The 26,729-nt window shown below is 49.1% G+C and overlaps 1 protein-coding gene across 5 annotated transcripts; it reads left to right on the top strand.

Annotated features, from left to right (window-relative positions):
* The first annotated feature begins 926 nt into the window (after window positions 1–926).
* Window positions 927–25,898, top strand: PTGS1 (prostaglandin-endoperoxide synthase 1). Of its 5 annotated transcripts, XM_033237550.1 has the most exons (12): window positions 996–1,039; window positions 1,139–1,225; window positions 1,557–1,778; window positions 7,919–8,035; window positions 8,453–8,593; window positions 8,795–8,938; window positions 11,278–11,459; window positions 11,571–11,654; window positions 13,461–13,707; window positions 16,404–16,690; window positions 20,665–20,812; window positions 22,386–23,497. In XM_033237550.1, exons 3-12 carry the CDS (start codon window positions 1,760–1,762, stop codon window positions 22,739–22,741), a joined length of 1,725 nt encoding a protein of 574 aa, XP_033093441.1. In that variant the 5' UTR covers window positions 996–1,039; window positions 1,139–1,225; window positions 1,557–1,759; the 3' UTR covers window positions 22,742–23,497. The 5 variants fall into 5 exon arrangements, with proteins under 5 accessions (XP_033093440.1, XP_033093442.1, XP_033093443.1 ...); XM_033237549.1 differs by lacking the exon at window positions 1,557–1,778 and having other exon boundaries at window positions 927–1,039; XM_033237553.1 differs by lacking the exon at window positions 7,919–8,035 and having other exon boundaries at window positions 22,386–25,898.
* Window positions 25,899–26,729: the final 831 nt, after the last annotated feature.

Below are 26,729 nucleotides of genomic sequence, written 5' to 3'. Positions count from 1 at the left end.
GGGCCTATTCCTTCTTCCTTCTAGGTGTTTCCTGAGCTGGAGAAAAGGAAAGCTGGATGCTGGGATTCTGCAAATTCGGTGGTGGGTGTGAGACTAGCTAGAGCATGGACCCCGGCCAGCCCTGGAATCTGAGTTCAGAGATCTTTGAAAAAAAAAATGTCTTCTGATAACTGAGCACCTACTACATGCTGGGCACGGCACCAGGAGATTTGTGTGCATTCTCTCATTGAATCTTACAACCACCTTCTGGGATGCTTTTTGCTATTAAGCCGAATTTGTAGATGAGAATACTGAGGGCTAGAAACGATAAGTACCTTGTCCAAGGTGACACGGCCAGTAAGCTTTGGAGTCTGGATTTGAACTAGGCTCTCTTGGACTGGAGCCCGATCTCTTCATTTCTGGCAGAGACCTGTGGCTTTAGAGGGCCGAGACCAACCCATGGGGGAAGTAAGTCCTTCCTGTTAGATCTGTCTAAGGAATAGTGAGTTTTTCATGTAGAAAACCACATGCAGGCCAGGCTGGACTGCCCCATTTCTAGCCCCCTTTCTTCTCTGCGGACTGCCCCGTTTCTAGGCCCTTTTCTTCTCTACCCTTTTCTGTAGAGTGCGTTAGACCCATTTTACAGAAGAGGACTCTGAGACCCGTTCTTCTCTGCGGGGCAGGGTGTGTGGTTCAGACGAGTCTCTTCCATCCTCAGTTCTGTCCCTAAGCCCTGAGTGACCTCAGCATTGAGCATCGTCTCTGAGCCTCAGTTTCCTGTCTATATCTAGTGCCACCAGGCATTAGAAACGTAAGTGCTTCAAGGATCTCGGGTGAAAAGCCGCCTTAGCAGCGATCATACACTAATTAATAAAATGCTCTTGGCCGGGACTGGGCAGAGGAAGTAAGCGGGCGGCTGAAGTGACAGCTGGAGGGAGGGGCGGGGTGGAGCCGGGAGAAGGGTGGGGAGGGGAGGGGCCGGAGCTCCGGGCAGTGTGCGAGGCGCACGCACAGGAGCCTGCACTCTGCGTCCCGCACCCCAGCAGCCGCGCTATGAGCCGTGAGTGTGACCCCGGTGCCCCGCGCGGCCAAGAATTTTTTTGGCCTCCTGGCGGAGCCTTGAATGCCAGGCTCAGCCCCTCGTCTCTCTCCTCTGCAGGGAGTCTCTTGCTCCGGTTCTTGCTGCTCCTGCTCCTGCTGCCGCAGCTCCCGGTCCTGCTCGCGGACCCGGGGGCGCCCACGCCAGGTAGGCGGCCCATCCCTCCCCACGGGAACCCCCAGTCTTGCGCCCCTGGTCTGGTTTCAACCCCCTCCCTTCCCCTCCAGCGGGCTCAGCTTCCCCTTTCTGCTCGCGATGCTGAGAAAGGGGACTGAGGCTGAGTCTTTTGGTGGGATGGGGGCTCTCTGAAGCCCCCCGGGAGTGTGGCCTGGCTAATGGGCCTTTCAGGGGAAACAGCAGAGTGGGATCTGGTGCCGACTTGGGGAGAAGGGACAGTCCCTATCCACCCCCCTCACCTGTTCTGGGCCCCAGATGTCTAAGTAGCCTCTGCACCCAACAACCCCACTGTTTCCTATAGGGGCCTCTTTGGGAGGAAGCCGCAGGCACCAAGGGAAATGAGTTCCCTTTCTCCAGCCGCTAACCGTCTGGGAACCCATCCTGATTCCCATTGCCAGTGGAGAAGGTCTCCCCTGGTGAAGACTTTGGGAGAACACGGGAGATGGAAATACATTTAGGAGACGCGATGTGTCCTCTGGGGTTTAAGAGATCCCCACTGAGCAGATGAGGAAACTGAGGCTCAGTAGGTGCCCTGATCCCCCAAGCTCACACAACACATGGTGGGCCTAGGATCTGAACTCAGGTCTGTCTGCCTCCACACACTTCACAAGGTCTTTCCACAGAAAGCTGCTTCTACCCACAATGGGCCATTCTGGGTTTCATGGGGGAGGTTGATGGGGAAATTCCGCCCCTCCCTCCCCCATGCATGTGCCAGGTTCCAGGTGAAGGAATTCAGCTCCTCCCTCAGCCAGCCTTCCTCCCCCAGCTTACTGTTTCTGTGTGTGTGCATGTGTGTGAGCGTGTGTCCCAGCTGGACATCGTTTCCTCCACCACCTAGCTGTGTAAAATCTCTAAAATGAGACCCAGAGAGGGCAGGAGGGGGCAGAAGGGGTCTGCACTTTCTGCTGTGATGCTCTAAGGATCTGGTGCTTAGGGGAGAGAGGAAAGATACGTACATGGACTTTGGATCCGACCAAGTTTCCTGAAACAGAGGCTTTGGGTGGGTGGCATTTAGGGAACCCAAAGAGAGGATGGAGGGTGCTCTAGGAAAGGGTTTGGGTTGAATAAAAGTCTGGTTTATGGGAAGAAGAGGAGGAAAACTCATGTGGCCAGCACTTTAAAGTTTACAAAGGTTGGTTGTGGATATCCACTTCTTTGGTGCTCTCAACAGCCCTGCCAGAGACGTGCGTTAGACCCAGTCTACAGAAGGGGACTCTGAGGCCCAGAGGGAGTGAGGCCACTTGTCTGAGTCCTCACAGTGAGCTGGTGGTGGGGAGTAGAAGGGGCTCATCAGGCTGCCTGGCTGAACCATCTTGTCAGTCCCTGGATCAGCCCAGCACTTCCTCTGAGCCCCCAGCTGGCTCCATCCAGGAACTCTTGGTATACAGGGCCACTCGCCTGTGTTCTTTTTTAGTCCATTCACTAATGTACAATGAGCCACGGTCTGTGCTATTTTGTTCTTTGCCTTTTCTGTTTCCTTTTGTATAATAAATGTTTACATGGAATTGTTTTTTTTTTTTTTTTCATTCCCAAGGGCTTATCTATACCAGTCTTTGGCTGGGGCCTGGAGACACAGAGCTGGGAGGAGCTGACAGGCCAGAAATGCCAACAGACTGTCATCCAAGGGGACCAGGGCTGTGCGGAGCTCATGGGAGGAAGCAGGGGTGTGCAGAGCCCAGGGGAGGAAGCAGGGGTGTGGGGAGCCCAGGGGAGGGAGCAGGGGTGTGGGGAGCCCACGGGAGGGAGCAGGGGTGTGGAGAGCTCAAGGGAGGGAGCAGGGGTGTGAGGAGCCCAGGGGAGGGAGCAGGGATGTGCGGTGCTCAGGGGAGGGAGCAGCTGCCTCTCAGTGCGAAGAATTGTGGGAGGCTACTTGGATCTGATGACATTTGGACTGGACCTTGAAGGAGGTGGCGGGTGGGGGAAACAGTAAGAGACTCCACCGTGAAACACCATAAGGGTAATTGGGAGCAGGAGGCTGAGAATGGATAATGTGGGGATGAGACTGGAGGCCGGAAAGCCGGTACCGAGGCTCCTGCAAGGATTTAGGAAAGAACGAATGACAGGTGGAGTGCAGGGGTAGAAGGTCTGGGTTGCCCTCATATTTCCAAGTCTGCAAGTAAACTGAGGGTCAAGCTACTTGGGCATCTGCCCCAGGAAGCCAAAGCCTGTGTTTTGCCTCTAGAGGCAAAGGAGATGAAGAGATGAGGGCTGCACTCACCTGAGAGGGCAGGCGGAGGGAGAGAATGCTGCTTTCCCTCTCTGTTAGGGGAGGAGATGGAGGCCAGCCTGGAGGCAAGGCTGTACCAGTGAACCCTGAATCCTCAAGTACTTCCCCTCTAGTCTCTGGACCTGACTCAGTGCCCATCTTCTAGATGAGGATAGGGCACAACCTGGCAACTAGAGCTGCGTGCCAGGCAGAGGAGCCCCAGGCCAACTGACCCGGGCACATGGGGAAAGCTCCCAGCCGTGCCAAGGCTGCCCAGGCGCCTGCATCTGCTCTGCCAGCACCAGCTGGGTCTGTGGACCAGGAGGGGGCTTCCTCTCCAGCAGGCTCTTCCAGCTGCTGGGCCCAGTTGTCTAGGTCTGGTGCGGTGGTGCTTAGGTATGGGAACTGGGACCCAGGCCAGACCAGTCAGGGTCCTCCACCCTTTTTTTTTCCTTCTGGCTGCCAGGTCCCCAGAGCCTCTCTAAATATTATTGTTTAGGGGATTTGGGTCCTGCCTCTTCACTGGGCAGTCTTGCAGCCTAACGCCTCCGCATCCTGGAGGACCTGGTGTTCCCCGGCTGTGCCTGTCCCCTAGTCACGCTCAGTCCTGGACCTGGAGCCCTGACTTCTGGGCTGGGGGATGTTTCCTTGCCCAAACCCTTGGAAAGGTTCTGGAACCAGGCAGTCCTGGACAGTTCTCATCTGTGGGGGTGGGGACTAGCAGCTTGGCCTTTCGGCCGCGTGTGTCTGTCATGCAGTGTGGTGTGCTGGTCACGTCTGCCTCCACGTGTCTTGGGGACTCAGTGAGAGCAAATGGGAAGGTTCTCTGATGATGGGACAGTTGTGGGAAGGTTGTACTGATACAAATAATGGAGAGGGACAGATTGGTTCTACCCAGAGTAGAAGGCCTGGATGTCGAATGGAAGGGCCTCCTTTAGCCCGCCTGCTGCACCCCCTTCATGGGATATACAGAAAAATGAGGCTCCAGAGGTGGGAGGGACTTCAGCAAGAATGCACAGCCGGTAAGAGCATCCGCTCTCTAATACAGCTCTCCTGAGCAACTACTTGGTGCCTGGCCCTGTGCTGAGTGTGGGGGACTCAAAGTGAATTAGATTGGTGCCTGCATCTCCCTGGTTCTCTTTCTTGATGAACAGGGATATCCTCCACTGAGCGCAGAACTGAGTTGGCATGAAAACATGCAGGATTGAAGTTAGACCGAAGGAAGGCCTTCCTGTATGAATACTTCCTAAAGGTCTGGTTGTGGCAGGAGATGGTGATCCCCCTGGGGTCCTGGTTTCATTCGTTCTGGATTTTCAAGTTTCACTTTGAAGGAATGTGACAAATCCACCTCACCTGGGTCATCCCCAGTCTGTGCATCAAAGCGACTCTCCCTTTCCATCCCTTCCCCAAATCCAGTCCTGGGCACCTCCAGCAGGAGGAGGAGGAGGAAGTTTAAGTCTTGACTCCGCAACTTCAAAGCAGAGGGATCTGGGCAAGCCTCCTGCTTTCTCTGGGCCTCACATTCCTCATTGTGCAATGGGGAGTCTCACCTACCTCTCCTAGGGAGTGCTGGGGAGATAAATGAGTGTTGGTGTGGAAGGTTGTGGACTTGGTCAGCTAGAGCCCTGGCTTTCTGGCTGGCTGTAGTTTAGTGGCACCCAGTCTCCTCTCTGCCCAACCTGACACCCTGGGGCACCAGCAGCAGACCCACTGTTGTCCTTCCTGGGAGAACTTTTCCTGTCCCGGAGCAGCTGGTGTTTATGGAAAGAACGTGGGGAGCGGGGGGGGGGAGGAGGGGGGAAGCTGGACAGGCCGGCCTGGGAGGGAGGAGCCTCAGCTCTGTGCAGCTTCTCTTGGCGGGGAGGGTGTGGGGAGCCATTCCAGCTTCAGCGTCTGGAGCTTGTGGCTTTTCTGCCTGCCGAGGCAGAGCTCTAGGGCCACGGCGGGAGGCCTTCTGGCTCCACCTCAGATAGCTGTTGAGGGTCTGGAAGATGAGGGACTCCCTTTGGTCAGGGTGGAGGTGGCCAGTCTCCTGACTTCATTTTATTTATTCCACGAACATTTGTTAAGCTCTGGCTACCACATCTGGATCCCAGACCTGGGTTAAGCCCCAGTTGTGTGCATAGCCTGTACTGGGGGAAGAGAAAGCTGGGGAAGGGAAAGGGTGGGAGTCCCTTCTCCTGGAAGCTTATGGTGGAGAAAAGCAGGTTGCATTGGAACCCGGAGCCAGGACAAGGGAGAGTGGGAGGAGGGAGTGTGGACATTCGGGGAAGCCTTCTTGGGGAGGCAAGGCGTGGGCTCAGCTGATTTGGAGGAAATGTATTAAGGAGGCTAACAGCCTGGATAAAGGATGGAGACGCTGAGGGTTTGGGGCTAAGGGAGGGGCTGGCGCAGAGTGTTTGAACTGCAGGGACCTCTGGAGTTCATTTTGAGATCCCTGCTGTGGCAGGGATGGGGAAATTGAGCCTAGGGGAGGCCTAACCCCTGTGCCCTTAGAGTGGTAGAACTGGACCCTGAGTCCTAGAGGGCCTTGTGTGCCAGGGTTGGGAGCTGGGCAGTGGGTGCTACAGGGGCTCCTGGGCAGTTGAGAGAGACCAGCAGGAGGGGCAAGAAGGAGAGTTCCAGCAAAGGTGACAAGTCCTTTCTGGGGGGACCAGACCTCTGAGCCAGCACAGGGGCTGATCCAGAGGACTCTTGGCCTTTCTGGGCCTGTGGCTGGGGGAGGCGGGGGCTGGGGTACTGCCAGGCCCTTTCCCTGGATCCTGCCTGCCAGGTTCGCCTGTGGTTGCCTGATAAAGCCTTTTTGTCCAGCCTTCTTCCCCCGACCCCTCCCTCCTACACCCCTGCTGGGGCCATTGTGGGGCTGTGGAGAGTTGCCAGGGCTTAAGCAAAACTATTTGCATGATTCTTGTGGTCCTTGCTTGTGTGTGTGTGTGTATGTGAGGTGGTGTTTTGGTGTTTCTGTCTTCGACGTGGGGACTAAGAGGACTCTGCTGCCCGGGTCAAGCCCTGTGCTGTGAAGTGAGGAGACTGAGACCAGGGCAGGGGATGTGGGCAGGTCTTGCCCAAGGTCATGCTCTCTGATCCTAGCACCCCAGTATTTCATCCTCAGCTGCTCCCGCCTTTCACTACCCTTTTGACCTGCAATAACCAGTTGCACTAAGAATACATGTTCCCTATAACGTTGGCTCTGAGCCCAGATAAGGAAGTATGTTTGCAGAAAGGAGCCCGGCGTTTTCTGGGTAAGGTCAGAGATGGAGCCTCCTGCCAGGAGTTAGGAGTTTTTGGTCTACCCAGCTCTCTTCTGTTTCCTTGGCCAAGTTGTCACCTCTCCCTGAACCTCAGCTTCCTTCACTGAGCAGTGGTGGTGGTGGGGGTGATAGTGGATCCTTCTGAACCTGAGGAGTCTGTAACTTTGCTGCTAAGGGATCACGGAGGCAGATTTAGCAAGGGCATGGTGGTCTGAGGGATCTGGGTTAGATGCTGAGAGGGACTTTCTCATAGAGTTTCTGCAGGAGGCAGCAGGGCGGACGCCAGAGCTCCACGCACCCTCCCAGGAGATCTTTCCAGTCCTATCTCTCCTATTCCCTTGGTCTGTGACCTTCCTCTGGATCCTAGAGCCCAGACCCCACCCTGATGCGGGCCAAGTCTGATTCCATCAGGAATGGGGGCTGAGGCAGCTGAGACCTTGGAGTCCCCCTCCTTCTGCACACCCATCCTCTGTCCCCAGGGTTCTGGAAAACTTCTTTCCTTAGACTTGGCTGCTGAGGCTGTGGGGGCGGACTGGAAGTGAAGGGATGGGCATTTGGTCTGGTGAGACTTGTGGGATGATAGGTCTGGCTTTCCCTTTTGCTGGCTTCAATTTCCCCATCTGCAATGTGAGCATGGTGATACCTGCTCTTCTCTACCTTCTGCAGAAATGGAGGGGTGGTGAGGGATCTCGTTTTCCTAGTGTTCAGGTGCTCAGAGCCTGGGGTGGTGGTCTGGGAGAAGTCCCTCTCCTCATCCTTGTCCCTTTTCTGACTGCCCCCCCGCCCCAGCCTGCCCTTGCTGCTGGACTCTGACTAGGCAGGAAGTGAACGCTCTAGAAGCTCGTGGCTGCGGAGTTTTATCAGCTCTTTCTTAACCTTCAGTGTCACAGCCAGTGCTCTGGACTCTTCTCCTGCCGCCATTTGGTGGCAATAGGGAGGGAGGGGGCACTTCCGCTGGGGGCCTGATGTGGGCTAGGCTGGAGTTCCAGAGCAGGGCGTGGAAATGTCAGGATGGGTGCTTTATGTTCACAGAGGTGGGAACGGTGGGGGGCTCTTGGGGGAACCCTGGAGCTCTGGTACCCAGTGATTCAGGACGGAGCTGCAACTTAAGTCTATGCCTCTGGCCCCTCATTCCCCCATCAGGGGCTAGATGGTGGTTAGGAGGCCACCCTAGCATGGTCTCTGACCTCCATTTCTCACCCACAGTGAATCCCTGTTGTTACTATCCATGCCAGCACCAGGGCATCTGTGTCCGCTTCGGCCTTGACCGCTACCAGTGTGACTGCACCCGCACGGGCTATTCCGGCCCCAACTGCACCATCCGTGAGCTGGGCCTTCAGCCCTCACTCCTGCCCTCTTGCACCCTCCTGTTCCCTGGGCCCCTTCTCCTAGACCCTAACTTCCTACCCTCCTCTCTGGCCATGGCCCTGTTCTCCTTCCTTGCCTGGCTCTGCCCCTCTCCTTGACCTGGCTTCAGCATAAACTCTCACGCTTGGTCCACCCTTACTCCCTGCTTCTGGGTTCCATGGTGCGTCTTCACCACATGCCCTGCCCCCTGTCCTCATGCCTGGTTCTGGCTCTGTCATGTGTCATTGCTCCCAAGGTTCCATCCTTACCCACTTCCCCATAGGTGCTACTCTGTTCCATCCGGGCCCTTGTCCTCAGTGCCTCATCTTCCACCCTGGCTACTTCTGGTCCTGCTAGGAGCGATGAACTGAGTGACTCCCATTGCTCCTGCAGCTGGCCTGTGGACCTGGCTCCGGAATTCATTGCGGCCCAGCCCCTCTTTCACCCACTTCCTGCTCACACACGGGCGCTGGTTCTGGGAGTTTGTCAATGCCACCTTCATCCGAGAGATGCTCATGCGCCTGGTACTCACAGGTGGGTGTGGGGCAGGGCCCCCTGACCTGGGGGAGCAAGCAATCCTGCCAGTCCTTTTGAATTCTTGACATCTGATAAGGGTAGTGGGTGGGGAGAGTCTATGATGCCAGATAAAATAAGCCCCAATCCAGGAGGAGGCAGGAACTGGGGTGGAGCTGGGGGTGGAAACACCCTTGTCACCATTATTTTTGCTCTCTGCAGTGCGCTCCAACCTTATCCCCAGTCCTCCCACCTACAATTCAGCACATGACTACATCAGCTGGGAGTCTTTCTCCAATGTGAGCTATTACACTCGTATTCTGCCCTCTGTGCCCAAAGACTGCCCCACGCCCATGGGAACCAAAGGTAAAATGGGGTGAGGAGCTGGACCTGGGGATCACAGGAGGTGGTCAGTTCTCCTCTTTGGAAAAAAATCAGGCAGAAGAACAATTATTGACCCAATTCTGCAGATGGCTAGACCAAAGCAAGACATATGACATGTCCAGAGCCTGGGCTGAGAACAGGAAAGGGCAGCACAGGGTCTTGCCTGAGGTCACCTAGAGTCAGACTGATGTTTCCATAGTTCCAGGGTGCCTCTTTGCTTGATCCTTTTCTAATGATGAGTTAGATCCCGCTGAGGTGGATGTGACTTGGAAGTTATGATGTAGGAAAGAATGAATAGTGAGCTATTTATTGGGTGCTGTCTCTGTGTTTGGTTCTTTACAAATGTAAATAGTTTTACATGCTTCACCAGTGTAAGGTACAGATAAGTCACTTTTTTTTCTTTCATTGCTCAAGACTCCACTTAGCCACACTGGCAGGGTTCTTCCTTGTAAGACTTTCCCATGCCACCTGCAATTATCCAAAAACCTGGGATATTATTCATTTCAGATCCATCAGTTCATTGTCAAGTACAGAGAGGACAAGAGAGGCTCATTAGTCCACTGCTTCTATACTTCAGTTCCTGCCACATGGTGGCACTGTTGAATGCCAGTCCTGTGCATCCTCATGGTTGTGTCCTTTTTTGGGTTCAAAACCTTGCACCCTGTCCCTGCTTGGGGCACTACTCTGATGGTTTTCAATCACATGGTTAGCTGCTATTCCCAAAGCATGACCGTTCTACCAGGATAGCTAGGTCTTGCCAACTTTACTGAAATCAATGCTTGCCCAGTGTCAGTGAGTGATGATTCCAAATTACGGTTGATGGATCACTGCTCTAACTTCCCTTTTGGTGGATTTTCTTTAGGGGTACTTGATATTTTTTGCTGCCAGAGGAACCCAGTCAGCCATCTTAATCCGAATAATTTCCATTGATCTTGAACCTTCAACATCAGGGCTCACATCTTGATGCATTGTGAAGAGATACCTTTACCAGAACTCAAAAAATTCTATTCCTTTCTGTGAGGGCATTGGGTGACAACTCATTTGACACTGACATAATTAAGGAAGGCCTCTCAATACTTATTCTAAGGATGACTTGTCTTTATGCCAGACATAGAAAGATTGGCATCATTTAAAATAGGTTGACAGGGCCAGGTGTGGTGACAAACGCCTGTAATCCCAGCACTTTGGGAGGCTGAGGTGGGTGGATTGCTTGAGCTCAGAAGTTCAAGACCAACCTAGATGACATGGTGAGACACCTTCTCTACAAAAGAATACACAAGTTAGCTGGGTGTAGTTGTGTGTGCTTGTAGTCCCAGCTACTCAGGAGGCTGAGGTGGGTGGATCAATTGAGCCCGGGAGGTCAAGGCTGCAGTGAGCCAGAGTGCAGAGTGGCACTGCATTCTGGCCTGTGCAATAGAGTGAGACCCTGTCTCAAAAATAAATAAATAAATAAATAAATAAAATAGGTTGGCAAACTACAGCCTGCAGGCCAAATTCAGCCCACCTCCCCATTTTTGTAAATACTTTTATTGGAACACAGCCACATGCATTTATTTATGTGTCATCTGTGACTGCTTTCCTGCTACAATAGCAAAAACTGAATAGATGTGACATGTCCGTATGGTCTGCAAAGCCTAAAATGTTTACTCTATGGCTTTCTCTAGAAAAAGCTTTCTGACCTTTGATTTAAAAAAATTATACCCACTGGTTCTCTGCCATGCTTACATTATCTCTTGCAATCCTCAGATTCACTGTATCAAATGGGCATCATTTGCCCCTTTTTAAAGATGGAAAAACTGACACTCAGAGAGATGAGATGACTTATCTGTGTTCACACAGCTAGCAAATGGCATAGTCAGTTGCAGACACAGGCAACCTTGACTCAGCGGAAGAGAGTTCATGTTTGTTTTTTTCTGTTTCTTTATTTCTTTTTGGTGAAATGTTTCATTATGGAAAAATTGCAAAGATGCACAAAAATTGAGAGAAAAGCAGAATGAACTATGTACTCATCTTTCAGTTTCAACATTTACCCACAATTTCTTCATCTTATTTCATTTCTGCCCTCTCATACTTTTGTAAAGTATTTTAAATCAAATTCTAAAAGTCATGCCACTTAAAATTCTAAGAATCATGCCACTTCACCCATAAATACTTTGAGGGTCTTTTGGTAGAGTGAGTTACTTGGTGGTGGTGGGGAGGTGGTCCTGAGGAGGCCACTCTGGGCTTCCTGCTAGGGCCAGTTTGCCTGGTGAGCCCAGATGTCCCTAGGGCAGCAAGATCCAGATAGGAGAAGGTACTGCTGTTTCCTATCCCCCAACCAGGGAAGAAGCAGTTGCCAGATGCCCAGCTCCTGGCCCGCCGCTTCCTGCTCAGGAGGAAGTTCATACCTGACCCCCAAGGCACGAACCTCATGTTTGCCTTCTTTGCACAACACTTCACCCACCAGTTCTTCAAAACTTCTGGCAAGATGGGTCCTGGCTTCACCAAGGCCTTGGGCCATGGGGTGAGTACCTAAGAAGGATTCAGAATTGCTCTGGACCTAATTTGGCACACGCATGTCATCGACAGTGGGCTGGAACCCTGGTGACCTGAGGGAACCCCTCTCTATCCACAGGTAGACCTCGGTCACATTTATGGAGACAATCTGGAGCGTCAGTATCAACTGCGGCTCTTTAAGGATGGGAAACTCAAGTACCAGGTAGTGCTGGGCCAGGTGGTAGGGCAGAGGGAAGGGTCTCCCATGGTCTTCTCTGGCAAAGACTGCTTGGGGCAGGGCGGCTCTGGTCACGTCCTGAGATGGCCAACCACGGGAGTGGGAGGCGTGTGCCAGGAGTGACAGTATACCCTGGGAGGAGGCAGCAGGTGTGAGAAGCCAGTGAGGAGCAGACATGGCCTCCCATGTCAGCCAGGGAGGTGGATTTTGGAGCTCAATAGGAGATGAACATTTGTAGTTTGCATGTATTTATTTAATTATTCCGCAATATTAATTGGACACGAGAGTATACCTGGCACAGGTGATTGAGTAGAGACCATTATAGTTATGGGCCCTGCCCTCAAAAAACCACAGACAAACTCTAGGATGCTCATTCTACGAGGGCTTTTGTCTAAATCAGAACTGTCCAACAGAAATATAATGTGAACCACATACATAGTTAAAATTTTCTAATGTCCATATTAAAAGAGGGAAACAGAAACAGGTGAAATGGATTTTAATAATACATTTTACTTAATGCAATATGTCCAGGTGATTAGCATTTTAACATGTAATCAATACTTGTTAATAAAATATGTCACATTCTTTTTTCATGCTAAAGCTTCAAAATCTGGTGTATATTTCACACTCACAGGACTTCTCAATTTGGATGTTCAGTTTTCACTGGAGTGATCTAATCTGTATTAAGATTTCATAAAATGTACAGCTGAATAAGTAGAGTGACATGTCCAACTTGTGACATGTCCGACTTGTTCCATGCATCCTTAAAGGTTTTCCAGTAGCTGAAGTATCAGTTTTAAAATTCAAATAGAAATTAAGAAAAACCTAAATAAATAAATTAAATAAATTAAACTAAATAACATAAATAAAATAAATTAAACTAAGTAACATTCAGTTCTCCATTCACACTAGCCAAGTTTCTAGTGCTCAGTAGCCACACATGGCTAGTGGCTACCATATTGGATCATGCAAATCTTAGGTAAGCACCAAAGCAAAGTTCGATGCTGAATCTTTAGGACTAAGAACAGGACTTGGCATGTAGTAGTCTCTTGGCATGTATTTACTGAATGAATGAAGAAGTTGCCAAATAATTAGGTACACTTGTAGCTGCCACCAAGGAGAAGCTGTGAGTGCCATTAGAGTGTTTGGATGGTGGGTAAAACTTCCCTAGGAAGTTACAAATAAACCCAGAGTTGCATGAAGGATGAGGAGGAGTTAGGGATGCTAAGAATGGGAGAGGACTTTCCAGGTAGAGGGTTTAACAAGTACAAAGGCTCAGAGGTGGAGAGCAGCTTGGTGACTTGGAAGGAGTATAAAAATGGGAGCATTTGTTGAGCCTAGCGATCGAGGGTAACAATGACTTTACGGGAAGGTAGAGATGTCTGTGGGGACCATGTTAAGGAATTCTACTTTCTGCCAAGAGCAGAGAGAGTATTTGGAAAGGTTTTAAGTCAGCTCATGATACAATATTTTTTTTTAAATGTTTTTTTTTTCTCTCTTTTTTTCTTTTTTGCTTGGGTGCAGTGTAGAGACTGGCCTGTCTGGGGATAGGAGTGGACATAGGGAACCCGCTTAGGGAAAGGAGTCAGAGTGGAAGATGAGGGTGGGTTGCTTGAGGTAGTGGTGGTAGAGATGGAGAGCAGGGGACTGATTTTAAGAGACATTTTGGAGGTGGAATCAACAGCCTTGGCTAAGGGGAACTGGCAGCTCCAGCAGGAGTGGGAGGGAGTTGGTTGTGGGCAGCTGGGGGTGACCCTCAACTTTAGGTTGCCAGGTGGCCCCATCCCACAGGTGCTGGACGGAGAAATGTACCCGCCCTCGGTAGAAGAGGCGCCTGTGTTGATGCACTACCCCCGAGGCATCCCGCCCCAGAGCCAGATGGCGGTGGGCCAGGAGGTGTTTGGGCTGCTTCCCGGGCTCATGCTGTATGCCACGCTCTGGCTACGCGAGCACAATCGTGTGTGTGACCTGCTGAAGGCTGAGCACCCCACCTGGGGTGATGAGCAGCTTTTCCAGACGACCCGCCTCATCCTCATAGGTGAGGACTCCAGACCTGCCCTGCCCTGGAAGGTCATGCCCTCCATCCCGAGAAGCGGGGGGCTGGGGGGTATTTAGAGGTGGAGGCTGGGATTAGAATCCTTGCTTTTCTGCTTAGTGGCCAGAAGACCTTGAGCAGGCCCCTCAACCTCTGTAAACCTCGGTCTCCAAATCTGTACATTGGGGTGAATGATGATTGTAAGGATTTATTGAGATCATGGATGGGAAGGCACCTAGCACATAGCAGGCCTTCAGAAAAATGGATGACTGTGATGGTTGATTATTAGCTGGGTGACTCAGCACATTTGATTAGCCACCCTGAGTCTCAGTTCCCCATGTGCTGCACCCAGATGCACACTTGTGGTCCCCAGCATGTGCAGGGTCAAACTCTAGCTTGCCTTGCCTTCAGGAATCTTCATGTTCCCTTCCCTGCATGTATCTACCTTCCTGCAGTTTGGTAGCTTCTAGATGACTCAGGGAAAGGATATTTTTGTGTTCCCTACGGGGGCGAGTCTGCAACCTAAAATGTCAGATGGTTTCCTGCCTGGGAGCTTGGCCCCTGATGTCCCTGTCCAGACCATGTTCACTCTGAGTCACCAGTAACTCCCTTCCCCCACCTCTGGGCACCACTGGGCCTGGCTGGTCCCAATTATAGAGCCTAATTCACTGGAGCCACAAAGAGCCAGGCACTAGGAATAGAAACAGTCACTAGAGGGAAGAGAGGCTGGTTCTGAAGTTTCAGCATCCTAGAGACCTTTACCAGAGAAAGCTGGAGGCTGCCCAGCACACTGGCTGGAGATGAAGCTGTGACCAAAGGCAGGACCCTAGGGCACCACACATCCAGTGCTTCATTTAACTCCCCTACAACCTCATGAGCCGGGTATGATTACCCTATGAAAATCAAGATTCAGGGAGGTTAAGTGAATTCTCCAGGGACACTCAGCAGATGGAGACTTGAGGTCTGGTTGCCACCAAAATTTATGCTACTTCCACTCCATCACGGAGGGGGCTCTTCTTGAATGGGAAGGGGTTGCAAGCCTCAGTATGATCTTCTGTGACATGCGAGTATTGGAAAGGGATTCCCCCTCACGTCTACACTTAGTATTCCTACTTTTGGCCGACATATATGGACACCCCCTCTTATGCCAGGCGCTGTGTCAGCAATTTCGCTGTATTCATTGTCTGCTTTTCTCAACAACCCTAATATAGTATTGCACTGATGTTATTATTATTATTATTATTTTTGAGATGGAGTCTTCTTCTGTTGCCCAGACAGTAGTGCAATGGCGTCATCTTGGCTCACTGCAACCTCTGCCTCCCGGGTTCAAGCCATTCTCCTGTCTCAGCCTCCTGAGTAGCTGGGATTACAGGTGCCCACCACCATGCCTGTCTAATTTTTGTACTTTTAGTAGAGACAGGGTTTTGCCATGTTGGCCAGGCTGATCTTGAACTCCTGACCTCAGGTGATCTACCGCCTCGGCATCCCAAAGTTCTGGGTTTGTAGGCATGAGCCACAGCACCCGGCCACACTGATATTATTATAACACACATTTGACAGTTAAAGAAAGTGAGGTTTTGAGAGATTAAGTAACTCAGCCCAAGCTCAGGTGGCTCGAAATGGTAAAGCCAAGATTTGAATCCAGGTCTACTGATCCCACAGTCTGTAGCTCCAGGTCAACTTCCAAAAGCCAATTTGTCTAATGGCTAATTGGCCTAAATATCAGTTTCTTTCAATATCTAGTTGCCCAGTTTTAATTTTGTTACAGAATATTCAATTTGCATCTTCTCTGGCTTTTTGCTTTCTAGCTGGTTATAGTTACAAAAGGGGCAGAGTAAAAATTTATTTATAAGAATCCTGCTATGTAAGGACATATAGGAAATACGTTTTTTGAAATATATTTAGGGCTGGGCTCCCCTTCTGTCCTCAGTATTCCTTTTTGCCACTGCAGCAGCTCTGAGTGGTCTCCTTGAAGTCCCCCTCTATCACCGAGGGTGTCAGCATGATGACAGCTCTCACCAGTAAATCCTCCACTTTTCCATCTTTTGTAGTCTCTCCACCTGCTTTTAATGGGCTTCAGGAGGGAGGTCACGAGACCAATTCTTGGACACCTCCTTTGCATGTCCCACTTAGTTGGGCCTAGAACCTCCCTCTGAAATGTGGGAGTAGCTGGTGCTCTTGTCTTGAGACCTCAGTCAAAATAGACCAAAAGTTCTATTTTCACATCCTGTTACAAAGAGACAAAATGGAAGAGGCCAAACAAAATTAAACATCAACAGCAAGGCCAGGTATGGTGGCTTACACTTGTAATTCCAGGGCTTTTGAGAGGCTGAGGTGAGAGGATGGCTTGAGGCCTGCAGTTCAAGACCAGCCTGGATAACATAGCGAGACCCCATCTCTTAAAAAAAAAAAAAAAGCTGAGTGTGGTGGTGCACGCCTGTGGTCCCAGCTACTTGGGAGGCTGAGGTGGGAGGATTGCTTGAGCCCGGGAGGTCCAGGCTGGAGTGAGCTGTAATTATACCATTGTGCTTCAGCTTGGGTGACAGACCAAGACCTTGTCTCCAAAAATAAAAATAAACATCAACAACAACAATAAACAGACCAAAAGCAAGCACTTTTCATGAACTGGCCTGCTTTCCAAGCTGGGCATCTAAATCACTGTGCTTGGCTGACCTTATTTCCAATCCTTCCCTGCCCAGGGGAGACCATCAGGATTGTCATCGAGGAGTATGTGCAGCAGCTGAGTGGCTACTTCCTGCAGCTAAAGTTTGACCCAGAGTTGCTGTTTGGTGTCCAGTTCCAGTACCGCAATCGCATTGCCGTGGAGTTCAACCATCTCTACCACTGGCACCCCCTCATGCCTGACTCCTTCAAGGTGCGCTCCCAGGAGTACAGCTACGAGCAGTTCTTGTTCAACACCTCCATGTTGGTGGACTATGGGGTCGAGGCCCTGGTGGATGCCTTCTCTCGCCAGAGCGCTGGCCGGGTAAGCCCCAGAGGAGTGCTGGTGAGGGCAGGTGGGCTGAGGGATCCAGCAGACCTGGGTCCAAATTCCAGTTCCTCTTCTGTAAAATGGGGCTAGTGTCACTTCTACAGGGCAGTTGTAAGCATTCCCGCATGAATCCTTTGGTTCATTTGTTCATTCCATAACACCAGACATTTACGCCAGGTACTGGAGATGTAGTGGGAACAAGACCTATGTGGTTCTTGGCTCATCTTTTAGTGCTCACACCCTAGAAAGTGATGGCAGTCATATGACAGCTAACAGCATTCGGGCCCTTACTGTGTGTCAGACACTGTTCTAAGAGCTTCTCATATGTTATCAGAATTCTAAGAGTGCGCTATAAACCACAGTACAAAAACCCACCATGCTCTGGGAATCAGGGAGGGACATCTGACCCAGAGTTGTGGGTTATGGGAAAGAAGTGATGTCTGAGCAGAAATTGGAAGGAGGGATAGAGATTTCCCAGGGTAAGAGGTGGTGTTAGTGGCAGGGGATGGCTGTGTTCCAGATAGAGATGACGGCATGGGTGAAAGGCATGAAAGTCAGAGGACATGGCAATTTGAGGAACATAAGGACATTCAGGGTATGGTAATGTATGTAACGGTGCCTGCCTATGGTGTTTGTTAAATCATAAGCCTCCACTATGGGCTGAATTGAGGTTCCCCTAAAGTTCATATGTTGAAATCCTAACCGCCAGACCCTAGTATGTGACTGCATTTGGAGACAAGGTCTTTAAAGAGGTAATTAAGTTTAATTGAGGTCATTAGGGTGGGCCCTAATCCACTGTGACTGGTGTCCTTATAAGTAGAAGAGATTAGGTCACACACACAGAGGGAAGGCCACATGAAGATGTAGGGAGAAGACAGCCATCTACAAGCCAAGGAAAGAGGCCTCGGAAGATACCAAGCCTGCCAACACCTTGATCTTGAACCTCCAGTCTCCAGATGGAGGAAATAATTTCTTTTTTTTTTTTTTTTTTTGAGACGGAGTCTCGCTCTGTCGCCCAGGCTGGAGTGCAGTGGCCGGATCTCGGCTCACTGCAAGTTCCGCCTCCCGGGTTTATGCCATTCTCCTTCCTTAGCCTCCAGAGTAGCTGGGACTACAGGCGCCACCACCTTGCCCGGCTAGTTTTTGTTTGTTTGTTTGTTTGTTTTTGTATGTTTTTAGTAGAGACGGGGTTTCACCGTGTTAGCCAGGATGGTCTCGATCTCCTGACCTCGTGATCCACCCGTCTTGGCCTCCCAAAGTCCTGGGATTACAGGCTTGAGCCACCGCGCCCGGCCGGAGGAAATAATTTCTATTGTTTGAGCCACTCAGTCTGTGATACATTGTCATGGCAGCCCTAGCAAACAAACACATTCTCTTTCCCTGCAATTACCAGCCAACTCCTTCCTCAATCTCCCCTTCGGCACATTCGGAAGCTCCCATCTGCTTCATTGCAGTCTCTGGCTCCCCTGTTGCCTCCCAGTCCTCTGCTTCTCTCTAATCCTTGTCCCTAAACCCTGTCATGAAGTTGTGGCATACATGGATTTCCATTTCCTTCTGATAATTTGACTAAAATTAGCTTTTGCTGCCACAGGTGGGCAGCTGCTGGCTGCTTTATGGCCTCTTTATGGGTTTCTTTATGGTTCTTTGTGGGGACACAAGACATGATCAGAGACAGTAACCTTTGTATGAGGCTGGACAGTTTCCAAAGCATTTTCAAGGAATGACCATGATGATGTGTGTGAAGAGCCCTGGCATCGTACCTGGCACAAGGCAGAAAGACCACAGAGATGTATTGACTCGCAAGATTTTTTTTTTTTTTTTTAAATAGAGATGGGGTTTTGCCATGTTGCCCAGGCTGGTCTTGAACTCCTGGGCTCAAGCGATCTGCCTGCCTAGGCCTCTCAAAGTGCTGGGATTACAGGCGACTCTCAGGATAATAAGAAGAGTGAGTGATGTTAAGACAGGCTTCCCCTGATAACCATTGTGCATGGCTACCCTCTCAGGGGTTCCCATGTGACCGATACTGAGATAACAGCTTTGCATAGTTTATCCCATTTAAATTGAACACAGCCATATCAGGTAGATGCTTTTCCCTTCCCCATTTTTACATATGTGGAAACTCAAACTTAGCTCGAGGTCCCTATGTTAGTTTCCTTAGGCTGCTGCAACAAAGTACCACAAACTGGGAAGCTCAGAGCAACAAATGGAGGCTAGAAGTCTGAATTCAAGGTGTCAGCAGTGCCATGCTCCCTCTCAAGGTTCTATGCCTCCTTGGCTTCTGATGGTGGCCGACAGTCCCTGGCATTCCTCGGCTTGCAGAGGCATCGCTCCAGTCTCTGCCTCTATCATCCTGTGGTGCACTCCCTGAGCTTGTCTCTCCTCATTTTATAAAGACACCAGTTATTGGATTGGAGTCCACCCTAATCCAGTAGGATCTCATCTTAAATTGATTACTTTTGCAAAGACTTCATTTCCAAATAAGGATGCATTCACAGATGCAGAGAGTTAGGACTTCAACACATATTTAATATTTTGGGGAACACAGTTCAACCCTCAACAGCCCCACAGCTTGTAAAGCTGTAATTGGCACCATCCTCTGCTTGCTTTGCTCATATGATTTCATCCAGCCATGCCTTTCTTTTTTGCCCAATTATAGTTGTTCTATTAAAATGACTATCTCTTAAGCATGAACGTTATTGTTTCATCCTAAGCACCAGAGCCTTCTTTTCTTTCTTTCTTTCTTTTCTTTCTTTCTTTCTTTCTTTCTTTCTTTCTTTCTTTCTTTCTTTCTTTCTTTCTTTCTTTCTTTCTCTCTCTCTCTTTCCTTCCTTCCTTCCTTCCTTCTTTTCTTTCTTTCTTTCTTTCTTTCTTTCTTTCTTCTTTCTTTCTTTCTTTCTTCTTTCTTTCTTTCTTGTTTGCTTGCTTTTTGAGATGGAGTCTTGCTCTGTTGCGTGGGCTGGAGTGCAGTGGTATGATTTCGGCTCACTGTAACCTCTGTCTCCTGGGTTGAAGCGATTCACCTGCCTCAGCCTCCCAAATAGCTGGGATTACAGGCACCTGCCACCATGCCCAGCTAATTTTTGTATTTTTAGTGGAGACGGGTCTTTGCTATGTTGGCCAGGCTGGTCTTGAACTCCTGGCCTCAAGTGATCCACCCGCCTTGGCCTCCTAAGGTGCTGGGATTACAGGTGTGAGCCACCGTGCCTGGCCAGCACCAGAGCTTTCTTTAGACTAATGTGCCTTAACTGTTAGTAATCAGAATCTTTTTCTGCAGCCTCTTTTATCTCACGAGGTTACCTGAGATTTGAGTCCTATTTTCCCTCCCTTCACAGGGGGTTACAGTACCTGTTGGTGTAATTCAACGGACTGGGGAGCAGTGTGAACCACAAGAGAGGTCCTCTTGGTCCATTCCACACTTCAAAGATGAGGAAGCTGCCGGGTGTGATGGCTCATCCTGTAATCCTGGCAGTTTGGGAGGCCGTGGTGGGAGGATCATTTGAGGCCAGGAGTTTGAGACCAGCCTGGGCAATATAGTGAGACCTCACCTCTACAAAAATAAAATAAAACAAAATTAGCTAGGCATGGTGGCATGTGCCTGTAGTCCTAGCTACTTGAGAAGCTGAGGTGGGAGGATTGCTTGAGCCTGAGGAAGTTGAGGCTACACTGAGTCAAGATCGTGCTATTGCACTCCAGCCAGGGCAATGGAGTGAGACACTGTCTAAAAAAAAAAAACAAAAAACCCACACACAAAAAATGAAGAAGCTGAGACTCAGAAGGGCTTCCTGAGACAGCATGACAGCAGCAGGCCCAGGGGCAGGTCTACAGCATCACAGCTGCTAGGCTGTCCAGCACTCTCCATCCTAGCTCAGAAGGGACTCCCATTGGAAGCTGTTGTCCCAGGAACTTACCCAGGCTCCAGGACAGCCTGGCCTGGCTCTCAGACCACTGCTGTACTTCTCTCTCGGCAGATCGGTGGGGGCAGGAACATGGACCACCACGTCCTGCATGTGGCTGTGGATGTCATCAGGGAGTCTCGGGAGATGCGGCTGCAACCCTTCAATGAGTACCGCAAGAGGTTTGGCATGAAGCCCTACACCTCTTTCCAGGAGCTCGTAGGTGAGCAGTTGTTTCCTGGATGCAGTCCCTGCCCTTGAGGGACTGGCAGCAAAGTCAGGGAGACATCAAGGAAATAGAACGGGACCATACATGCGGCAATGTGTAACAACAGACTTACAACGGGCGTGGAAGTGCTGTGCCGGGGTGGTAAATAATCCTGCTTGGGGAGAGAAGGTGACTTTTCAGCTGGGTTTGGAGAACAGATGGCAGTTTCCAGTGGGAGAAGAGAGGGAGGAGCATTTTAGGCAGAGCCATAGAAAGTACAAAGGCATAGAGGTCAGACAGCAGGTATCTGGGGAAACAGTCGTAGATGTGGCTGGGGCAAGGGGCTTATGCTGTGGGGGTGATTAGTGGTGGGAGGTTGGGGCCAAACCGTGTAGAATCTTGGCTTTCATACTAAATATTTTGGGTTTTATTCTGTCTGGTGCTTTCTAAGTACCCACTTATGGGCCAGCTGCATAAAAATCACTTAGAAAGCTGATTAAAATACCAAATCTCAGATGCCTGTCCTACAGATTCTGATTCAACCATCCTGGGTGGTGCCCAAGAATCTGCATATTCATATGAATAGAGTATATATACATATATATGAATATATATGAAGAGTATATATACATATATATGAATATATATGAAGAGTATATATACATATATATCAATATATACGAAGAGTATATATACATATATATCAATATATACATACACATATGTATACACATATACATATACAAATCTATATAAATATGTATGTATATATAAATATATATGTGTGTATATATAAATATATGTGAGTGTGTGTGTGTGTGTATATATATATATATATTCCCCAAGATCCTCAGATATTGGGCAGCCAAGTTGCCAACCCTTGTCACATACAGTGGGGAGCCACTGAAGCAGGGTGTGACATGGCTCATGAGAGTTCCCAATGGAGGATGGATTTGAGGAACCGGGCAGGGAAGCAGGGAAGCTCCACATCTGTCTCCCCTTGGCCACTATCCATGAACATGTGGGTATTGCAGAGTGGAGCAGATTCTGTACCTGAGTTCCCTGAGATCCTGAAACAGCAATCTTTGTTATTCTTTAGTCTCCCATGGGAAATGGTCCCCGGAGCAGAAGGAACACTGCCACTGAATTTCTGTGTGAGCTCGGACATGTTACATCTTTGAGCTCTAGTAATAAAAGGGCTTGGCCCAGGCTAAGGTCTTGAAATCTGTCTGTGAAGGAAGCAAGATGGGGAGCATTCTCCTCTATGTAATCATCAGATAATTAGGGCCCAGAGTTGCTCAAGGTTACAGGCTGTTTGGGGGCAGATCTAGGCCTCTGACTTTCTCTTTAGTAGCATTTTCCTTCCCTAGACCCAGTCCCTGAGGAGGAGCAATTTGTGATTTTCTTCTTGACCCTTTTCCCCAGTGCCAACCAGGCCAAATTCTAGGGCACATGCTCAGTTGCTCACGTTATTCTCCTGGAGTCCCTATTATCCCCAGAAAAAGGTGGACAGAGAAGGGTCACACCCCAGGTTGACCTTAATGGCATCATGAATCTGACGCTAGCGTTTCCCCTTATCTCCTTGCAGGAGAGAAGGAGATGGCAGCAGAGTTGGAGGAGCTGTATGGAGACATTGATGCGTTGGAGTTCTACCCTGGGCTGCTTCTTGAAAAGTGCCATCCAAACTCTATCTTTGGGGAGAGTATGATAGAGATTGGAGCTCCTTTTTCCCTCAAGGGTCTCCTAGGGAATCCCATCTGTTCTCCGGAGTACTGGAAGCCGAGCACATTTGGCGGTGAGATGGGCTTTAACATCGTCAAGACGGCCACACTGAAGAAGCTGGTCTGCCTCAACACCAAGACCTGTCCCTACGTTTCCTTCCGTGTGCCGGATGCCAGTCAGGATGATGGGCCTGCTGTGGAGCGACCATCCACAGAGCTCTGAGGGGCAGGAAAGCAGCATTCTGGAGGGGAGAGCTTTGTGCTTGTCATTCCAGAGTGCTGAGGCCAGGGCTGATGGTCTTAAATGCTCATTTTTTTCTGGTTTGGCATGGTGAGTGTTGGGGCTGACGTTTAGAACTTCGAGTTTCACTCATTATCTGGAATATTGTGATTCTGTTTGTTCTTCCAGAATGCTGAATTCCTTGTTAGCTCATCAGATTGTTAGGAGTAGTTCTCATTTGGTCTGCCAGAATACGGGGTTCTTAGCTGACAACCTAGAATGTCAGATTTCTGGTTGATTTGTAACACAGGCATTCTAGAATGTGGAGCTACTGATGAAATCTGCTAGAAAGTTAAGGGGTTCTTATTTTGCATTCCAGAATCTTGACTTTCTGATTGGTGATTCAAAGTGTTGTGTTCCTGGCTGACGATCCAGAACAGTGGCTCGTATCCCAAATCTGTCAGCATCTGAGTTTCTAGAATGTGGATTTGATTCATTTTCCTGTTCAGTGAGATATCATAGAGTGGAAGAGCCTAAGGTCCAACAAGAATGCATTCCCTGAATCTGTGCCTGCACTGAGGGGGCAAGGAGGTGGGGTGTTCTTCTTGGGACCCCCACTAAGACCCTGGTCTGAGGATGTAGAAAGAACAGGTGGGCTTTAGTCATGCCTTTGGTTGGAAGCTACCAGGGCTCTATCCCCATCCCTTGACTCATGGCAGCTGTTTCTCATGAAGCTAATAAAATTCGCTTTCTAAAGTTGCCTGTTATATCTCTTTTGGTCCCATCCCTCAAAGCGGAGGCAACCGAATGTGGCTAGCCTTTCTCCTAGCCACAGCTGGGCGTGCTAGAGGTTGCAGCATGAGATTTTCTGCTGGGATCCCTGGGCCCATCACTGTGTAGACATGTTACCACTGGAGCTTTCTTTTTCCCTGCGGGCCAGGCACTGCCCTTTTCAGGATGCTCTCCTAAAATATCCATTGCCCCAGCCCCGGGAGATATAACTTTCAGTTCTCATCGTCTGATTAAAACAAATTCCTCCCTTACAGAGCAAACAACAGAGGGACACCCGGGGAGGAAAGCACATACTGTGTGCCAATTTCACTCTTTCAATTCTCATTTGTTCTCACACCAACAGTGTGAAGTGCGTGGTATAATCTGCATTTCAAAACCAAGGAAGCAGCCTCAGAATCGTTGTGTGACACGCCAAACGCAGGCTGAGTCCAGAGCTTGTGCTCCTCTTGATTCCTGGTTTGACTCAGTTCCAGGCCTGATCTTGCCTGTCCGGCTCAGGGTCAGAGACAGAATGGTGGAGTGTAGCCTCCACCTGATATTCAGGCTACTCATTCAGTTCCAAATATGTATTTTCCTAAGTGCTTACTATGTGCCAGTTCCTGTAACAGGTGTGGGGACACGGCAGTGAGTAATCAATACAGACAAGGTTCTGCCCTTATGGAGCTCACACTCCAGTGGCAGAGAAACAGACCATAATTAAGGAAACAATGAAATAAGATATATATATATATATACCAGGTAAGTGTGACTTCCCTTCTAACCCACTCTGCTCTGTCCTCCCCTACTGTGCTCTCAAGACCAGAGACCCAACAGCAGTGATCTCAGGGCAGACGCCCTCCACCCCAGTCCCGAGACCCTTTTCTCAGGACCTCTGTAGGCAGCAGAGAGAGAGGACAGAGGGGTAAGATGAGGGGTTGAGGGAAGGTTCTTCATGATCCATACTTTGGGCTTAGCATTTCTCAGGAAGAACTATGGCCCAGAAACAACAGGGGAAACTAGAGTTCAGTCTGACAGTCCTTGGGGTTAAGTCTCCTGTCTTATAGTCCAGAAAATCCTGTTTCTCCTTAGTTGTCTGGAAACTGCTCCCATCATTCCTTCTGGCCCCTGCTGAATGCAGGGAATGCAATCCTTCCCTGCTCTAGCAGTGGCTCTGATGTAGAAAGATCCTTTGGATGCTGGAAGTGTCCATGAAGAGCTTGTGTCCTGTCCTTTCTTGCAGATTCTTTCCCCTCTTCTGCTAATACCTCTTACTTTGCTTGAGAATCCTCTCCTCTCTTACTAATTTCAGTCTTGGTGGTTCTATCAGGGGTGCATTCTGGCCAAGGGGTGGGCCTGTGAATCAATCCTGGGCAATCAGACACCCTCTCCTTAAAAACTGGCCCATGGAGACTGAGGTCACTGACTCTGCTTCATCCCCACAGCTGGCTCTGACAAGATGGTCCATTTGTTTCTGCTTCTGAGATCCCCAGGGCAGCCTGGATCCCTGCCCTTCTCAAGACTTTAGCTTTTCCTTCCATCTGGTGGCCTATTCCAGGAATTCCTCTTTTGCTTAAATCAGTTGGAATTTGTGTCTGTTGCTTGTAATCAAGCCTTTATGGCTGCCTGGCTAAGTGACACAAGCACTTTAATGGCCTGGAGGAACTTTTAATCAGTGAAGATGCAATCAGATGAGTGTTTTGGAAAGAGCATCCTCAGGAAGGGTGGACAACAGAGCAGAGCAGGATGGACAGGAAGCTGGCAGAACTGAGGAGGCTACAGCTGTGGTCCAGCCAGGAGCGGACGGCAGCTGGGGCTAGGGGAAGGGCTTTGGGGATGGAAGAATGGGATGGGTTCCAGAGGTCTTCCTCTCTTGAGTGCAGGTGCCTAGATTAGGTAGACTTTGCTTAGCATGGACAACTGCACATGAAAGTTTTGCAAAGGGAAGCAGGCTAAATGTACCAAAAAGACTTCTTCAGAGTGAATAATCTTAATGCTTGTAATTTGAACATTTGTTCCTGGAGTTTTGATTTGGTGGATGTGATGGTTGGTTTTATTTGTCAGTTTGGCTGGGCTATAGCACCCAGTTATTTAATCAAACATTAATGTAGGTGTGGCTGTGAAGGTATTTTGTAGATGTGATTAACATCTACAATCAGTTGACTTTAAGTAAAAGAGTACTTAAATAATTTGGGTGAGCCACACCTAATTAGTTGAAAGACCTTAAGAACAAAAACTGCAGTTTTGTGGAAAAGAAGAAACTTTGCCTCAAGGCTATAGCCATCAACTCCTGCCTGAGTTTCCAGCCTGCTAGTCTGCCCTATGGATTTCAGATTTGCCAACCCCAACAATTGTGTGAATTAATTTCTAAAAATAAAGCTATATACAGCCATTCTTTGGTATTTGTAGGGGATTTGTTTCAGGGATTGCTATAGATACCAAAATCTGTGGTTCCTCAAGTCCTTTATATAAAGTGCTACAGTATTTGCATATAACCTATGTGCAGTCTCCGTATAACTTCAATCATCTCTAGATTACTTACAATACCTAATACAGTGTAAATGCTAGTTCTTATACTATATTTTTTCTTTGTATTATTTTTATTGTATTATTATTTGAATATTTTGATCTGCATTTGGTTGAATTCACAAATATGGAACCCATGGATATGGAGGATATGTGCATATATATATAATATAGTGTATCCTCCATATATATATTCAAGATATATATATATGTTTATATTTATATATATATTCTCTCTCTCTCTCTATATAAATATATATATATATTCTACTTCTCTCAGTAATAATGCAAGAACAGAAAACCAAATACTGCATGTTCTCACTTAATTGTGGGAGCTGAATGATGAGAATACATGGACACACGGCGGGGAATAACGCACACTGGGGCTTGTTGGAGGGTGGGAGGCGGGCCATCAGGAATAATAGCTAAAGGATGCTGAGCTTAATACCTAGTTGATGGGGTGATCGGTGCAGCAAACTACCATGGCACATGTTTACCTGTGTAACAAACCTGCACATCCTACACATGTAACCAATAGATGTATATTATTATTTGAGTTCCAATAATCAAATTATACACAAATCCCTGTATTATTTGATTATTGGAAATTAAATGATAATAATAATATACATATATTCTATTGGTTCTACTTCTCTGGAGAACCCTGACTAATACAATGGGTGATTCATTCAGGACT

Source organism: Trachypithecus francoisi, unplaced genomic scaffold (genome assembly GCF_009764315.1).
Source record: "Trachypithecus francoisi isolate TF-2019V2 unplaced genomic scaffold, Tfra_2.0 Lachesis_group16, whole genome shotgun sequence".
Taxonomy (NCBI): domain Eukaryota; kingdom Metazoa; phylum Chordata; class Mammalia; order Primates; family Cercopithecidae; genus Trachypithecus; species Trachypithecus francoisi.
This window is presented reverse-complemented; position numbering and strand designations above follow the sequence as displayed.

Coding starts and splice junctions, on each gene's coding strand:
- PTGS1 (XM_033237549.1), top strand. Junction 1,226..7,918: donor CCCGGGGGCGCCCACGCCAG/GTAGGCGGCCCA, acceptor TCTCACCCACAG/TGAATCCCTGTTGTTACTAT. Junction 13,708..16,403: donor GACCCGCCTCATCCTCATAG/GTGAGGACTCCA, acceptor TTCCCTGCCCAG/GGGAGACCATCAGGATTGTC.